The sequence below is a fragment of the Danio aesculapii genome, chromosome 19 (assembly GCF_903798145.1).
Source record: "Danio aesculapii chromosome 19, fDanAes4.1, whole genome shotgun sequence".
Taxonomy (NCBI): Eukaryota; Metazoa; Chordata; class Actinopteri; order Cypriniformes; family Danionidae; genus Danio; species Danio aesculapii.
This window is the reverse complement of record NC_079453.1, coordinates 14743842-14762116: the sequence shown is the minus strand read 5'-3', so window position 1 is coordinate 14762116 and position 18275 is coordinate 14743842. Positions and strand designations below refer to the sequence as shown.

Genomic DNA, 18275 nt, shown 5'->3' with positions numbered 1-18275 from the left:
ATTTCAGTCTTGAAGGCTGCATCAAGGCTGTCCGGAGGACAGCAGCAGCCTCCGAAATGAAACTGACGTTCCCAACAGATGAATAAACGTCACCATATACTGAAATAATTATACATTCATTGGCAAAATTCTTACATCAGTTAAACTAGAAACTACTGGCTAAAAGTAGCTCATAGATTGCATATGCATAGCAAACTTCGAATGACACAAACTTTGATTGTTATTCAGTTCTTGGTCTCATTTTCTATGTAATATTTTAAGCTATAAAATCATGTTGCTTTTTACTATGAAGACACCATTTTTGCACATAAGTAACAATGTAAACAGGTATCTGAAACTGACGTAAACAAATGAATAATCATCTATAATTCAACACGATTGTGTCGTTGGACTAAATGTTCTCTATAGGATGTTGTTCTATGGTCCCTTATCTTTAAAAATAAACTGTAATGTACAGTGAATGCATGTGTATCTATGTACTCCACTTCTCCTAAGAACTAACTTCACCTTCTCCTAAGTTCTGTTATGTGTACTTTATGTGTACAAATTTAGCGAATACACTCTTTATAAGCTTTCCATTGAAAAACAAGTGGTTACAATCACTGCTTGAGGCTTGTAGTTTTAAACTGATGTATAGTTTGTCAAGATTTACTGACTTTAAGTAATGTCAACTAATTGATACTTTAAAAGCAGTGGATTTATTCAATTTTATAATTTTACATAACATGTACTAACAATGCTAAATATTGAAAGTAAAATAGTGTAGAAGACAAGCAAGCTTCAAGCATTTTGACAACCACCAACATGGAAAATCAGTCTTTCCAGCAGGGATGTGTTTCAAGTTTGCCCTTTCTCTCTCACTGCCTTATTTCCTTTAGTACTGCACACTGGGCTTCGTATTCGTTTATGCTGTTTAAAAGGAAAAAAATAAAAAACTTTGATGATGTCAGAGTTCCTGGTCTTATTTCAGCTGGAGCAGAGGCATTTCAGGGAGTTTGGGCCGTGACGTGGACATTCTCCAGAGCCACTCTCTAACTGGACCCCCCTTTTTTCCACCTGCGGCCTGATTCTTTCCATCTTGTTCAGATTCAGGGCTGATGGGAGCAGCTAAAAGCTGAGTGGGAAAGTGTGCTTGATGTATGTCATTTCACTCTCTCTTTGGAAAAAGAAAACAAACATTTAAAAAAAATACTAGAGACAAGTAATAGCTAGAACGATAGTAAGACTTATATCTTATGAATATTTCAAATAATTTACCAGCTACATTAGATCACATACCTTTTAAATCAGTAGGAACATCCTTAAAGTGATAGTTCAAGATCCAAAAAATATGTTGTATACAGCGGTGTGAAAAAATGTTTTCCCCTTACTGGTTTCTTTTTTTTTTTTTTTTTGCATGTTGATTTCAATGATATCAATGCTGATAGCTCAGTGGTTACTGCACTGCCATAAACTGCAGTAGTGTACCCGAGTTCGAATTCTGGCTTGTGGGAATTTCCCGATGCCATCCCCCTCTCTCTTTTCTACTTCATTTCCTGTCATTAGTCAATCATAACACAGATAAAGACATCATACAGTTTTAATATGATATTTGTATGTATTCTGTTTCTAGTAAAGGTGTTCTGATGTGAACTCTTTACAAAGATTCCCAGTGAAAAACTATAGCTACAATCTCTGCTTGAGGGTTGTAGCTTTAGACTGATGTATTTGTCAAGTTTACTCGTGTTATTTTTGATGTAATCTCTTCGTAAATGCTGACATGTTCAACAAACAGCACCTCAGTGCGTCGACATCCTGCAGCAAAAAAAATTGCGCTATTCACGTAGATAGATGCGTAAACATTTTGAGTTTACTCGGTTCATTTGCGCATCAAATTCACTTCACAAAAGATGCGGATTCGCATTATGGGCAGGGCTTCTGTCTTACCGGTGACTCTTGCTTCATTGTTAAATGGCTAACATGGATTTTATTGAGATAATAGCTGTGATTTATGTGCTTTAAAAAGGCTAAAAAACAGTGCAGATTCCTTTGCTGGTGTGTCTGAGTCCACTAGATCCTTTCAGAGGTGTACCCAGCTCTTGGGTAGAGTTCATGAACTAACTGTAACTGGATGATGGTGGCTTTCAGTAGTGCTTTAGACTGAGCAGAGCCCAGTTTGATGAGCTGTTGTCTGGTGTCGGCAAGAACATTTCTCGTTGTCCCCTCGGGACAACAACAGGCACTACGTCATAATCACGGCCCTACAAGGGCAAGCTCCTGATTGGTTTATGCGGTGCGATAGTTCGCTGAAGTTAAGATTTTCCAACTAGATCAATACGCGTCATTCACACATTAAATGTGTCAAATTCACCAAATGTTCAACTTGTGCCATTCGCACCGGGATGTCTATTTGCATCTTTGCATTGACTTAACAAGGAAATCACTCGTGCTTTATCTGCGTCTGGTGTGAACATTTCATGAAAATATACATTATCAGTAGTTTGTAAAATACACCTAAATCACAAATTAACATTCTATTCAAGACGCATGCTTTTAATGGCAAGGGTTTAAAACACATGTGTGTGGCAATAGTGTGTATATAGTCAGCCTCTAATGGTAAAAATGCATTAAATCGAATTGTCAAAAACCCAATTTCTAAAAACACTTTGATTGACATTTTCCTTTTGTACAAGTCATCAAAGGGGGAAATATATATATACACATCCTAGTTTGCTTTCTACAACTATCTTCGTCTGGAAGAAACCCCCCTCCTCCCCTTCTTCCATCTATATCCAGAATGAGCGGCACGGTGGCCCAGTGACTAGCACTGTTGCCTCACTGCAAGAATACCAATGGCGTTGGGTCCTCACTGGCCCATCTGGTATTTCTGTGCGGAGTTTGCATGTTCTTCCCGTGTCAGCGTGGGTTTCCCCCAGGTTCCCCGGTCTCCTCCCAACTTCCAAATGTACTCTATATTATAGATAAAATAGGTCTAAATCTTTTTTCTAATGTCTTACTCTCAGGAAGTTCGCCTTGGCCTCTGCAGCGGGGGAGTTTGAGATCGACCTGAGCTCAATCTCCCCTCGCCCTACGAAAGGGGGGAGCCCTGGGCCCGAGGATCCCTTGAGCTCAGGGCTCTCTCCCAACTGAACCGCTTCAGAGTTTGTTTAAACTGAGCCAAGACCACCTCATTCAGGCTGTCTTCTACTGATTGTTTTGGCTGTCTTCTACTGATTGTCCGAGTGCAATTTGGGGGTTTCACATACTCTATGCTCTAATGAACGGAGCCAAGGGAGGAAAAATAATCTGTTTCTGTAGCAAACATTTATTCAAAGAGTTATATAAATATATAATATTTGTGTGTGGTATTTTGAGCTGAAACTTTACATACACTCTAGAGACATCAGAGACTTAATTTACATCTTTTAAAAAGAGGTATATGTCCCCTGTAATGTAAGTTTTTGACCTTATTCACAAAGCTTTGTAAGAAAATTTAATTTAAACTTAAGTCAAACTAAAACAGTCCTTTTTTATGATTGTAACAATTTCATGTTGTACCACACAAAAATAAGTATACATTTCTTAATATTTCTTAATATTTACTGGACAAAAAATTCCCATTGGATTCATCAGTCTAGGAGAACAACTGAATAACACAAATCTGTTATCTGATAGCTTTTAAAATTGAGCAAAAAAATAAATAAATAAATAAATATATAAATAAATAAATAAATATATATATATATATATATATATATATATATATATATATATATATATATATATATATATATATATATATTAAGCCATTTTGTTTATTTTTGTAAATCCATTCCATTTTATATGTGCATTTGCTAGACTTAAACCTGGCAGGAATTCCTTTATAGCATTACAACTCATTACACTGAACTACCATCCTGTTTGCTTTTTGTGATGCTGAGTAAAGCAAATATTATGTGAGAAAATAAAGTAGATTGAGACTTGTTCTCCCCCCTGTCATGCTGGGAATTGATGGGATTGCAAAAAGTGGGCAGTACATACTCTAACATACTAGTACACGCCTCACTGGAAAAAGAAAGTGGCAACATTCATAAAAAAAGCACCTATTGCATCAATTCACCAATAATCACCCAATGTGGTAAAGTAAACATGCTGAATTTTGGAAATATTCCCTATAATATGACGCATTTTGGCATCAATACATGTTATCTGCACCTCCCTGCTTGTAGATGTTCATCCATCGTCACACACGAAGCATAATCTCACCTCCCATTCGCCTCACGGTTACCGCGCTAAACTACGGCAGCTCATTCATACATTCAGCCTCTCTCTCTCTCACACACACACCGTCTCTCTTTCTATGACTCACTCGCTCTCAGCCTCACAGCCTTCACTCAAATCCTGACCGCTCTCACATATTAGCAAGGCTGAAGCGGAGACCTGCAGCTATCAGGTAAAACACATTGTTGATTACTAGTCTAATCTGCTTGACCACCAGATTTTACACACACAGCCACATACTGTATGCGGAGCTCACATTAATGACATCACGATGCTGCTCGTCCTTAAGGTTGTTCAGCTTTCTGTGTAGATTGTGTTTATGTTTGTTCTGAATTGTAAGAGTTATATATGTCTGATAGTACAGTGTGTACTGGCTGATGTTGGGTCTGCTGTGTGCAGCCTGTAGTGTACTGTGTGTGTATGTGTGTGTGTGTGTGTGTGTGTTCAAATGGCTGCCAGTACAGAAGGCAAGGAAAGAGAAGATGAATGGACTGACTGTACTGCGTATGTGTCCTCCTCTACGCTGATGCCGTATGAATGAGACTCGGGGCGGATGGATGCCGGGGGTGGCCCAGGGCTCTTTCAACGGAGGGAGGGGAAATTTAAATCCCTAGAGATGGACATGAACAGGGTGGATGGATGGATGGAAGGAAGTCACTGGGTTTGGGTTGATGGTTTGATATTGGAAGGTGCACTGGAGAGACTGGGATGAATAGATGTACAGGGAGAAGGCAGCTTATCTAGAATGCCTGACACAGGTTTTTTAGTGCATCAGCTGAGGCAGAATGACTGCAGAGCAGAGTTGCTTTGTGTTGTTTATCTCTATCTGCATGAGTAATGTTTATGCAATGTGAAGTTATATGGACTTTTTTTATATTTAGAGGGCATCCAGTAACTGCAAACATAACAATTGTTGCTTTAAAATATGCTCTTGATGTGTTTATTCTTATTATTACTTTTCATGACCACATATTAGAGCATTTTATTTAATGTTTGATTTAGTCTGAGCCACACTATTGCAGTTGCTAATCTTGGTATGCTACTTTGAATATGATTTAATTAGCATGTAAGTAAGAAAACAATAGATTCTGATTCTGTTTTATTTATTTATTGTACTTTTGATTTAAATATAATTTAATTTGAATAATGATTTGAATATGATTTAATTTGAATAATGATTTGAATATGATTTAATTAGCATGTAAGTAAGCGTGCTTTTACACTTTTGGTCCGAACCCAAGTTAGTTTGACATCAAGGTATAATACGTTTAGTTAGTGTGAACATGTCTTCTGTACTCGGGTGTGCACCCGTGAACTGTACCCGAGTCCGCCTGAAAGAGGTGGTCTGGGGTACAGATTGTGTGAACTCTGATAAGGTTCACTTCTGATATGAATGCAATCGTACCAAATAATGGACAATAATAGACAAACTTAAGTTCGGTCTGGGTAATTGAACCAAGTGTGAAAGCTCCGTTAGCAAGGTTTCCGCGGGATCTTAAAAAGTCTTAAAAAGTCTTACATTTAAAAATTGAAATTTAAGGCCTTAAAAAGTCTTAAATTCGCTGTTCTAGGTCTTAAATATTTTTGCACAGGTCTTATTTTTCCGTTGTCCATGTAACACTACATCTTATGCTCATTTAAATTCGTTTTCGTTGTTGTTGCTAGGTTTTCGTGGGGTTGTAGTTCATTATTTCTCTAGTCCAATTGTAATTTGTGGTATTACAACTACAAATGAGATCAACATGCAATAGCCAATCAGCTTTCTGTTATTGACTCAGTGCGCGCGGCGAATTAGTCGACACCGCTGTGTTTGTGGAGGTTTGCTGTGGGTGCGCACAACATGATTTCAGCTGGCGGAGTATGGCCTTATTTCATTGACAAATGTCGTAAGTGCAGTATTACAAGTTGGGAGCGCATTCATGTAATACAAGAGAGAGAATCTCTTTGCTCACGTGCTGGGCTCTCAAAACACTGGCTGCTCACGTGCGAATGATCTGCTCTCGCTCCGTCGGACAATGCAGACTCACAATTTTTGTGTCTTGTGTTTCCTTTTCTTGTGTTGCTTTTGCTCTCCAGAGATGCTTCAGCATACTGTAGTATTAAGAATAGTGAACTGATAAAATGAAATACAGTGTAGTTTTACTACAGTAAAGTGTGGTGAATTGTAGTATAATATAACCTATATTGTAAAAAAATACAGCACTGGGTAATTTCTTTATATTACACTTGTTGTGTTACCATAGCAACTATAGTATTACTACAACAGAGTAACTGAAGTACTTTACTATAGCACTGTTCAAAACACAGTACATGCCAATATAGTGTTCAAGGGCCCAGTAGAACAACTTCTTCTCAAAATGAAGAGGATGACTGGGAAAATGTCCTCCACAATCTCATCAACAATGTGGAAGACAGCAGAGACTAGTTCACTTTATTTTATTTGCCATGATAAAATGAGATTGATGGTGACATTTATTTGAAGAGTGAATAGTACAGTAGGCTATAATACCTTATCAAGTTTTTCCCTATTTTCTATCACAGTTACATTTCTGCTTGCGTTAGTTATAATTAAATGTTTATAGTTTTATTAGTATGGTGCACCTTTTGGATGTTTAATAAATGTTTTTAAAATAAAACTATTCTCTTTGTCTTTAAGTGTTTGAAACTGGAAATATCTCATCATATAACATACAGCCAAAAATGTTATGGTTTATTAGATTAAAAATGGAATATGTAAGTCTATTTTAGTATTTTGGTTATTGGTAATAAATAGTGTACTAATATAAATCACATGAAAGAGCATGAAAGAAGGAGGGAACAGTGTACTGAGAGCGTGCAAGAAAATTTGTGCGTGAGTAGTGCATATTTGAGAGTGAGAAAATTTGCACGCTAGCAGCATATTATATTTGAGAGGCTGCATGCAGTTTTGTCCACAAACAGAGGAAATCGGTGCATGAGCAAAGAGATTAGCTTGCTCGTATTACATGAATGTGCTCTTGACTTGTAATACTGCACTCATGATATTTGTCAGTGAAATAATGCCATAGCGGAGCTAATGGAATTTTTTGAGACTCGGATGAACAGTTCGCGAGGCACCGCATTTGTTTTGAGTTGAATACGAAACACTTTGAAGAGATTTTGTCTGAAACAGGTACGTCTGTACAGATATCTTTATGATCCGTCCATTTGTGATCATAGGGAGAACCAGATGACCAATAATTCTTGGCTAGAAATTGCAACAGCAGTGGGAAAGGAGGAAAGTTTTTGTAAAAGTTTGGAAAAACCTGAGGGATAAGTTTGTTAAAACAAAAAAAAGAGGCCCCCCCAAAATGTTCAATGATATTAATGATATGACCTAGTTCCGGAAAATTTCTACTTCTGTTTTTATTTGTCTGATTTTACTCTGTTTCTTTTGACCGCCCTCCAGTCATTTAAAAGAATATCTCAATGACATACGTGTCAGGTATAAAAGCCTCGTCCATTTCGTGAGGTGCGTGATGCGGCGCCAGGCGAAAGTATAAATCAGCATTAAGATGTTTTTTTTTTCTGTCGTTCAATGGTGCATCTAACCTGTCTTTAGTACTGTTCAATTTAAATACATTTATTTACCACTAGTTTTGTGATTTTGCATTTTCTCTTTATGTGTATACTGTACGTGTTTTTGATATTGTGATATAGGTGTTAAATTTAATACTTAATGGTCTTAAAAAGTCTTAAATTTGACATTATATCTGCAGAAACCCTGCTAAGAAAACAATAGATTCTGAGACTGTTGTATTTATTTAGTGTACATTTAATTACTATATATTTGAGCATTTTATTTAATGTTTTATTTAATATGAGCCACACTAGTTTATTTGCTTATCATCGTTATGTTAATGTGAATATCATTTCATTTTCATTAGTTTTTTTTTTTTAAATCTAAGTAAGAAAATATTAGATTCTGGTATTGTTTTTTTCCTTGTCCATCACCTCCTGTCTAGAGAGATGAGGATTTTTGGAAAGAAGGGGGGCACCTTGGCTTGTCAGGCGCTCACTCTGTAGTCAGGGAGGATGCTGGGAGATAAATTTAGCCCTCCAGCTTTGCTTCCATCTGCCATTGCATGGTTTAGGGCCGTTGCCATAGGAACCACCACTGGGTGCCCATTAGTGTGTGTGAGGGAAAATTGGCAAGGTTTTTTTAAACGTATTTAAGCAACATATTTTAGATTTGGTTAAGTACAGTGTAATGCTTCTGTTTTGTGAGGATGAAGATTTATTCCCGGTTTCTAACCACCCGAAGCTGGCAGGGTTACACTGTGTATTGGTAAGACTCGTCGTTGGCCTCTTTATAAAATATTGTAAAATGCTCACAGGTGTCACACATTGGAAGTTTTCATGTTCAGTTTAGTAAAGATGATCCCTTTTGCTTTGTCTGCAGTACCATCGAGGGTTGACATGATTACCTGCAGAGATTTTATGAGTTTAGCTTTTAAATGTTCTCTTGTGTTTCCAGTCAAATTCTAATCCTGCCTGCTAATTCAGAACATGTTTGCGAAACAGTTCAGTGAAGACAGATACATCTCTCTGTAGAAGAGAGATGTGTAGTTTGAATACAGAATTGTAGAACAGTTATAGAACTGTGCCTGAGCTAAAATGAGTCATTGTGATGTGCCACTGCAGTCTGTGATTCAAGGTCGCCAGTGTTTTTGAGTGGGAGGACAGAACAGGTGGTTCTAGAGAGATGAATGCTTGCTTGACTCACATCCAAGTCCAGACAACCACCATGTTTTAGGCCTCCTACACTATCCGTCCGACCTACATATGCTCATCGAACCCAGAAAACCACAGAATGACATGTGAATGCAACTAAAGCATGTTTTAACCTTTTTGTTTTGAAGTCTTCAAACTGCAGTTGATTTTTGTTAAAACTTAAAGATTTGTTTAGGTTTTCAGTGGTGTTGGTTAATTTTTGATGAATCAATTGTTTTGGGTATTTGAAAGTACTCATCCCTTATCATATCATACTGTCCATAATAACAAACTCATCAGTATGTTCGTTTTCCACTATAATTGGAAGTCTGTGAACACTTAGAGTTGGATTCACACAAGCATTGTGCTGGAATGTATAGTTGGCACTGATTTTCATATGTACCAGCAGGATCTCCTGTGGTTCCACACCTAGCCGCCCCCTAAAGCAAAGCGTGGGTGCCAATACCAGCTGGTCAGTGAGTGGGATGCCTAATTCCTTATTGTGTTCTAGTGAAAGCCGTGTCAGAGTGTGTTTTCACCAACATCAGTGCTATCTTAATTTGGGATTTTGTTAAACATTCTAAAGAATCTGTAGATCTCACTCTGTTAAACTATAATCCTGCCATTTTCACAATGGACCAACACCAACGCTATAAGTGATTTCTTGTGTTTTTAAAACTTGTTTACTTCTGAGATTGAATCTGAGAAAACTTTGTTAAAATCAATTTGTTAAAAGCTGTAATCCCATTAGAATTTTAAATGTCAAATTCTTTTTCCTGTATTGGAAAAAACAATTAAAACTCGGGATGAAAATTCTGATGTGTGTGATGGAAAGGGACTGCTTTCAAATGGTCACATTTGTACTCTCGAGTAGTCTATTTGTGAGCTAGAGCTATTTGAGCATTGCCACACACATTAATGCAGGGAGTGGTGTGTATTGTATTCTATCAGCAGTTTATTGCAGTCTGACTAATTCTTTTGTTTCTGGTATTTTCTAGAATTCCAATCTCTGAAATGGATCATCTGTCTTAACCATATTTGGAACATAAAGCATCTGCAGAACACAGAAATTGAGAACCAGAAAGAGCATTCATGGAAAAGCCTAGATATTGTGGATTTCTAAGAACAAGAAAGGACAACAGGAGAGAAAAAAGTTTTTACTCTAACTGAAAAGTTGTAGCTGTGTTTTATATAATTCATTGGAAGAAGCTCTTCTACCATCAAGCAATAATGTATACAGAACATTCCAGCTATGACAAATATGTAAAACCCATGCATATGTTGAATGGAACAAAGTATTATGCAGTGCTCTGAATTCATCAAATAAATTGATCATTCATACAGTCTGGAATAAATAGCACCTTAGGCTTTCATCCCATTTTATGGAGGCTTTGCATAGCCAGGCAACCACAGGGGAGCAATCTGGAGGTTTAGCAAAGCAGAATGAGACTCCAGTGGACAACCCTAAGCCACAGTATCATGAAGAGAAAAAGGTTGTCACCCAGTTGCACCATGCACAACAGCAGAAACATCTTAATATTGAAAGAAAACGGCTCAGATTACAGAGAAAAACTGCTCAGGAGAGAGACATTGTTGAAGAGGGAAAGCCACCAAGGGCATCAGGTAGTTCTGAACGTCTTGATGCTAACATGAGCCAGGCTAGTGAAATGCCATCTGGAGCTTCATCCTCAGCAGTATCAGCTAAATCCTCTTGTTCCATGGAAGAGGTCTTGGAAGGCACACCTAGACAAAAGCGTGAGCGCAAACCTCAAAAACCAGGAAAGTATGTGTGCTCTTACTGTGGTCGTGCTTGTGCTAAGCCCAGTGTGCTTCAGAAACACATTCGATCCCACACTGGAGAGAGGCCTTACCCTTGCGCACCATGTGGGTTCTCCTTCAAGACTAAAAGTAACCTTTACAAGCATCGAAAGTCCCACACTCATAGGGTGAAGGCTGGTCTGACTGCTGACAGGGAGGGTCCAGGTATAAGTTGTTCAGAGGAACCACTTACAGATTCAGATGAAGAAAGCCAACCATCTCCTTATTTAGAAAAACAAAGGATGTCCATTCAAAACTCAAATGCTACAGAAAGGTGCTCTGAGGGACAGTTGCAGGAAATAGAGGACTCTCATGCAGTTAAGAAGAGACTTGCAATGAGACTTAGCAGAGGAAGACGTACACCTTTAGGATCATCTGATGAAGCATCCTCATCATTTGGTCTAAGTAGCAAAGGTAGCACAGAGTCCGGCTATTTCTCTCGATCTGAGAGCACAGAAGTCTCTCAAGATAGTCCTCCAAACACAACTGCGAAAAGCTATGCAGAAGTCATCCTTGGAAAGTTTGGTCGCCTTGGTCATTTACAGAGGACTTCTCATCAACAACATGCCCATCCTGCTGGGCAAGAAGGGAAAAGAATTCCATTTAATGTGCCCAAAAAGCAAGTTATTGACCACATCACTAAACTCATCACCATAAATGAGGCTGTTGTCGACACCAGTAAGATTGACAGTGTCAAGCCCAGAAGGTTCTCACTTTCTAGGAGAAGCAGCACAGAATTGAAAGCAGCCTCTTCCAAAGAGCCATTTCTTCACAGTCCAAAAGAAATAGACATAAGTGCAAAAGGCAGTGGTTCCATCACTCTTGGTGTACCATGTGAGAAATTTCAACATCATTCTCTTAGTATCCAACAAACTGAATCAACATCCACTGCTCCTCTTTTGAGAAGTCACTCCATGCCCTCAGATGCAAGTACTAGTGATGTGTCTGAAACTTCCCGTAGCCTTCGTCTTAGCCAATCCTTTGATGAGCAGCAACCAATTCAGAATCGGCGCCATGGGATGCTAAGACGACAACCTGCAATTGAACTGCCAATTGGCGCTGAATTAACAATGGAGGAACAATCCTATTCCACTTCATCATTTCATCACTCAGTTCCTACAATGCCTGATCCCAGCCAGAAACAAGAACAATTTGAGTGCCGTGCATGTGGTATAGTGTGTACTGACATGGAGAGATATCAAAAACACAAACAACACTGTTGCACAGTTCATGTTTCTCAACAAAGTGAAATTCCTGTCTGTCAAGTCGATGAATCCACAAGAACATTTACATCCCGTTCTGGTGCTTTTGCATTTAGAAAAAGAAGAAAAGAAGAGAGTATTGAATTTGAAGATCCTTCTTTACCCTCAGTTTCTTATATACCACTAAGAGGGTATGCACCATCTTGTGAACAGCCTATTAAAGGGACACATGAACTAAGTCAAGAATACAGCACAGAAGGTGCATTGAAAGGAATATCTGTCATTCAGCATACCAGTTCATTTGAGAAACATGATAATAGTAAAAACCCTGGAACAGATGAACCCTCTCACACTCATGATCGTTCCCACACTTCTCCTCACCCACAGACAAAACAGCAAGCAAGTAAACTATCCTTCCGTAAACTTGTACGCCAACAGAATGTCCAGGTACCAGAGATTCTGGTCACGGAAGATTCAAACACGGAAGCCATGGCAGTCTCACCTCCTCCGATTGTCCCTAAAATGAAGGACACTGAAAAAGTCAGTGAATTCCAGTGGCCCCAGAGAAGTCCAACTTTGGCTCAACTTCCAATTGAGAAGTTGCCACCTAAAAAGAAACGCCTCCGTCTTGCAGAAGCAGCACAGTCTTCGGGGGACTCAAGCTTTGAATCGATGTCCCTGCCTCACAGTCCAAGTCAAGACAGTTGCACATCTCTCAATTCCAGCCGATCAACTTCCTTTGAAGAGGCAGGAAAAGCTGATGCAGATTTGACACCAACTAGGAGATCAAGAGCCACACATACTTTGACAGTTCCAACAAATTCTCACAGAGAAATGAGGCGCTCTGCATCTGAGCAGGCACCCCATATACCTCAAACTGCTAACCTTATCACAGAGATTCGCAGTAAATCATTTGACTATAGTAGTTTGTCTCCAGATCGGACCCCAGCAGGATGGAGAGAAAGGCGAAAATGCCTTCTATTGAGGCACAGTGCTGTGAGGGAACCTGAGGAGGAAGACCAAGCTACCAAAGTCTTCAACACCAGCTCTCCCACTCGTAGGACTAGCACATCACCTAGCCATAGCCCAATCACCTCCTACAGTCCATCCACTCATCATGTGTCTTCAAGCAATACTGTACATTCTTTTGGTGAGAAGCAGATCATGAAATCACAGGATGTTTTATCAGAGAATACTCAGCTGAGTAAATTGCAGCTGACCCCAGTGATTCATACTGACCACCTCACTACAGTGGGAAGTCTGATTTGTCCATCAGGTGCTGCCAGAGCTCATTATTCTTCAATGTCAACAGGACTCAAGCTTGAAATTCCCATGGAAAAGGACCAACCATACATCACTCATTGTCACCAGCTTCAGAATATTGGTTTTGATGTTACTTCAAACCCAGAAATACTTAGACCTTTACCAGTCCAGAGTATTCCAGTCCGTCTTAATTCAAACCTTCCATATCATGCAGGCTCCATTTATACAACAGTTTCACAAACATTTGTTTCAAGGCCCCAGGAACCTTGTTGCTCTGGAGTCAGTTCAGTTTCGGTGGTCTCAAAGTTTGAAATAATGGATCAACAACCAATTTCTGAAAAGTCCGATTCAGTAAGTGTTGGAGCAACCAAACGTGTCCTGTCCCCCACAAGCAGTGATGACCTCAACCCAGAAAGTGAGCAACAGCAGAAACGAGTGAAAGAGGAGGAAGAAAACCAGGAAAATGAAAGGAGTGATGATAAGGTTTTGATTGAATACAAAAAGGAGGAAGTACTGGGTGAGCAAAGTATCATCTTCCCAACTGAACACAAAGATCCCCCATTTCAGACTCTTAACACGAACCTAACTTTTAGCTGGTGCTTTCTAAACTACATAAAGCCCAATCCATCCATACAGAGTGAACAACAAAACTCAGTCTATTCTTCATGGTGTACAAGTTCCCGCAATCCAAACCCTCCTGGCCTGACAAGCAAGGAAATGCTTTCTCTGTTGCAATGCAGGCAGAGACATGAAACACTTCTCTACACCATGGCATCCATGTCACCTTCTTTGGATGTGAAACAAGAGACACCTGACTCCCAAAAGCCCAACATGACTGAGGTAAATGTAACAAATCTTGTGTTTATTAAGTCAATGATTCAGGCTCTGCTTGGATTCAGCTTTACACTGGAACTCCCTGAATAACTACTAGAATGGCCCTATTGGTCATTCTGACCATTTGCATATAAGACATCATATTGTCACGTCATATTTACATTGACACTCATTCATAGCACTTAATATGTTGTTTTGAAAGACATGTCGGAAGTAAAGTTAACTATCAGAAATTTATGTTTTTGTTAACAGGAGGTTGATAATCAACAGATGCATGCATAGGCAAGGGAATGAATAGTGAATGCTCAAATGCATGTGGTCAATTTGACAGTTATGGTAATTCAAGGTAGAAATACTCAGAACTCTTGTGTTTTAGCATTTTAATAAAATTACAATGTTAGAAAGAAATATATATGAACAATATCACACTCAGTGCGATGTGGTTGTATATTGGCACTGGTGAGAGGCGTGCATTGGTGCCTTAGTGTCCCACCAGTGATGATATACAGCCACATTGCACTGCTATGAGTGTGATATTGCATTAATACAACAGTTTGACGGCATAATCATGTATATAAAAAAGAAAACACAGAGAATATCTAAATCCTTTTGTATGAGGAACTACTTTCTTCTGCCATTCATTCACATCTGCAGCTGACGTCAGAACAGCAGAAACTGTTGCTACTTCACCAACATCACTGTAGAGCTAGTATTTGAATGATTCTCTACTAAATGTCTAAAATTATGACAAAACAGCGGCTTTTGCTGACATTTTAAGATTATAAGGCTGAACGGCATGAAATGCCATCAGTCTACGGAGATTTCCCAGTATTTCTTAATAGAGTTCACAATAATTATCCCCGAAAAAGCCAAAGCAGTGCCAACACTAGCAGATTTCTTCTTTCTTTCTGTTTACTCAAATAGTCTGGGGTAACGAAAACAGGAGAGTCATTAGAAACAAACAGATGGCCAACCAAAAACTCAAGGTTATACAAAGAGTGGCCAACACAAAATACACACATTCTTGATATCCCATCTCACACTCAATACACTACAATTATAAGGTATAAATACAGCATTACAACATACAAAAGAGAGAGATCGACTTAGAATGTCACTTACCAGTTTTATGATTTGATCAGCTGTAGTTAGAAATTACACTGTTTTTATCCTTTAAGGGCTTATTATGTGGTCTCTGTCACCATCTTGTGGATGAACAACATTAACTGTCATTAGTCTGCTCAATGACAGGCTAATGGCCCCCAGCGTGCTGTCTCTCAGAAATGATAAATATTTAAAATAGGCATTATCCATATAAAAAACTGCATAGCTGCTATCTAAACCACTACATTCTCGACTAAAAAATCCTTAGAAGTATTATGTTGTCCAACAGCAGCAATATTTGTCAAACTGTAGAGTGTATATATGTATGTATATATATATATATATATATATATATATATATATATATATATATATATATATATATATATATATATATATATATATATATATGCATTTAAGAAAAGTCACATTACCAAATATAAAAATGGTCGAAAATGACCACCTCGGTAGTTCCAGTGTTAAGCTTTTAACTGTGTTTTGGAAGATCGTAGCAGGTTTCTAGCTGTTTATTCTGCTGCCACATTCTAAAACCACCTTGTCCACTTGAAACTGGCTTTCTAGCAGGGACAATAACTAATATGCATGTTGACACTGTTGTAATTAAAGTGGGGGCTAATATTTGTTTAGCTGAGGTTTGTTGTCATTTTTTTTTAAAAATTTTCTTGGAAGTCATTAAACTTAGCAAGACATTGTAAAGTAAACTAGTTCTAATGCTATCTGGAAAATGTTGAATGAGACTTCCCCCCTCATCTCTGTCTCCCTGGGCACCCGGAATAGGGTTGGTGAACTTGCCCGTGTCTCTCTCGAGTGTAGGTACATGCCGCTCAGCTCACAGAACCGAAAGAAGCCCAGCAAGCTGAGTTGACGGAGGAAGAAACAAAAACAATGGAGGAGAAGGAAGACCAGTTATCTACCTCTAAATGCTGCTCACGGGTACAGATTTGTGAGGGAGGGTAAGTCATACTAATAGCATTTTTACAAATACAACATAAATTGCTTAGTCTCAGTTACATCGTATAGTTTCAATGCTTTATTTATAAACTTTTGTCACTTTTTACTTTTTTAAAAAAGCTTTTGTTTTTGTTTTTTTCTGCTTTCATTCATAGGCACACTGAATCTCTATCTGTTTTGCTTTTGTAGGCTTGAACTTTAAAGTTCTTTAGCATTTAGTTGTTTAAAATGAAACCCAGAGTGATTATATTCTTGGAATATCTGCATACTAATGCATGATTCATCTTCTCTTTTGCATGTATTTGCATAGTGAATTGTGGTCAGTTTTCTTTCTTGCATTTATTTGTATTGAGAATTCGGCATTTGGCCATTTATGATTGGTATTATTACCTTGTGTTAATTTAACCATGTTTAAATGTTCCTACACTTCCGAGATAGTGTTATGTTAGGTGTTGATTCTTGTAAACAGCTTGAAGAAAACTAGATGTCTGTGAGCATAATGGGAAAAAAACAAGATTTCATTTAGAATCAAAATATAAAACACTTATTTTTCAGCCTTGCAAGCCTATACTTTTTAATGCAAATCTAGTTTTTAATACTACTGTAAATGTAGTAGATTTGATTTGTTATTCACTCATCTGAAAGCTAAATACTTTAAGCTTCTGTCCTAGTCCCTGTGCACCCTGCCCATACTGTATGTGTGGTGGCTTTCTGTCACCGGTTTGTCAGTATTTTGAGCAATGTTGTTCTTGTCCCGCTGCAGGAGATTGGTTGGTTTTCAGAGCCAACACGGACCGTCTGTTACACTGCCCAAGCCAGGAAAATACCTAGCCTGGCGGTCACTTCCTGTGGAACCCCACAGAGTCCCATTTACACCATACTGCATCAATGATTTTGGTCATTGAGCTGTAGGCATATGGAGATGGCCAAGAGGCAGTAGGCTCACATTTCGAGGTTTTTAGATGAATGAAAAACCAGCATCTTAGAATATGTTCAAGAATATGCATAATAAAATATGATGTAAGCTTAGCATAAAAATTAGTTCAAGTTTGTCATTATAGTTTTAGTGTTTGTTTTCTGACTTCACTACATTCATTGCAAAAAAAACCATAGTTGTATAAAGTCATGGTTATATAATACTTTGAAATTCTAAATTTCTGTGGATGCCACACTGAACAGGATATGATGTTAAGCATCTGTCAATAATGGTTAATAATTCACAGATAGCAAATAACAGTTTAAATATGAAAACAAACCATGCACTCCAACACTGTTGCTTACTGATTGCCAAGCTTTACATTTTTTGGTCGAAGCAGATTGCAAAAATGTATTCTGGTCTTCTGTGTTTGCATGCAAATGAATTAAAGACAATGGAAGGCGAAGTCTTTCATGGCTACAAGCTTTTTAACCCTTATTGGCAGCTAAATCAATATTTAATATAACTAGGTTCATGTCATTTGATTGGGTGCATGGCCTTCAACAACTTTTTTAGCTTTTTTACTTTACTACACAGAATTATATGGTTAGCTGTCATTTATTCATTCATTCATTCCTTCATTCATTCATTCATTTTCTTTTCGGCTTAGTATTAATCTGGGGTCGCCCCAGCGGAATGAATTGCCAACTTTTCCAGCATGTTTTACACAGCGAATGCCCTTCCTGTTGTAACCCATCACTGGGAAACATCCATATACACTCATTCACACTCATACACTACCAACAATTTAGCCTATCCAAGGTTACATTCATACTGCAAGGCTTAGTGCTCAAATCAGATTTTTTCTCAGATTTGATTTTTTTTTTTTGCATAGCTTTTCACACTGTTGTTATAAATATGGCTAATATCAGATTTGCAGTGTGAACAGATCATGGTCCCAAACCCACATGTGCAAAAGTACAATTACAGACCCTTAATAAACTGACCCTTAATAAACGGAATAAACTGACCCTTTTCACAGACAACCGTGGTGTATTTCATGAACTGTTACAGGTTTTCCTGCCACTACTAATGTGTATTTCGCCATTTGAAACTTAAAATAAGTCACTTGTGATTTAAAACACTGATCATTTGTGATTTATGACAACCGCGGT

The 18275-nt window shown here is 38.2% G+C and overlaps 1 protein-coding gene across 1 annotated transcript in view; it reads left to right on the top strand.

Annotated features, from left to right (window-relative positions):
- Window positions 1-18275, top strand: part of hivep3a (HIVEP zinc finger 3a) — an 80440-nt gene that overhangs the window by 41771 nt on the left and 20394 nt on the right. Inside the window, exons 3-4 of the mRNA XM_056480344.1 lie at window positions 9990-14114; window positions 16047-16186. Coding sequence (XP_056336319.1) covers window positions 10374-14114; window positions 16047-16186 — 3881 coding nt within the window. The 5' untranslated portion in view covers window positions 9990-10373. The remainder of the gene's footprint in view (window positions 1-9989; window positions 14115-16046; window positions 16187-18275) is intronic.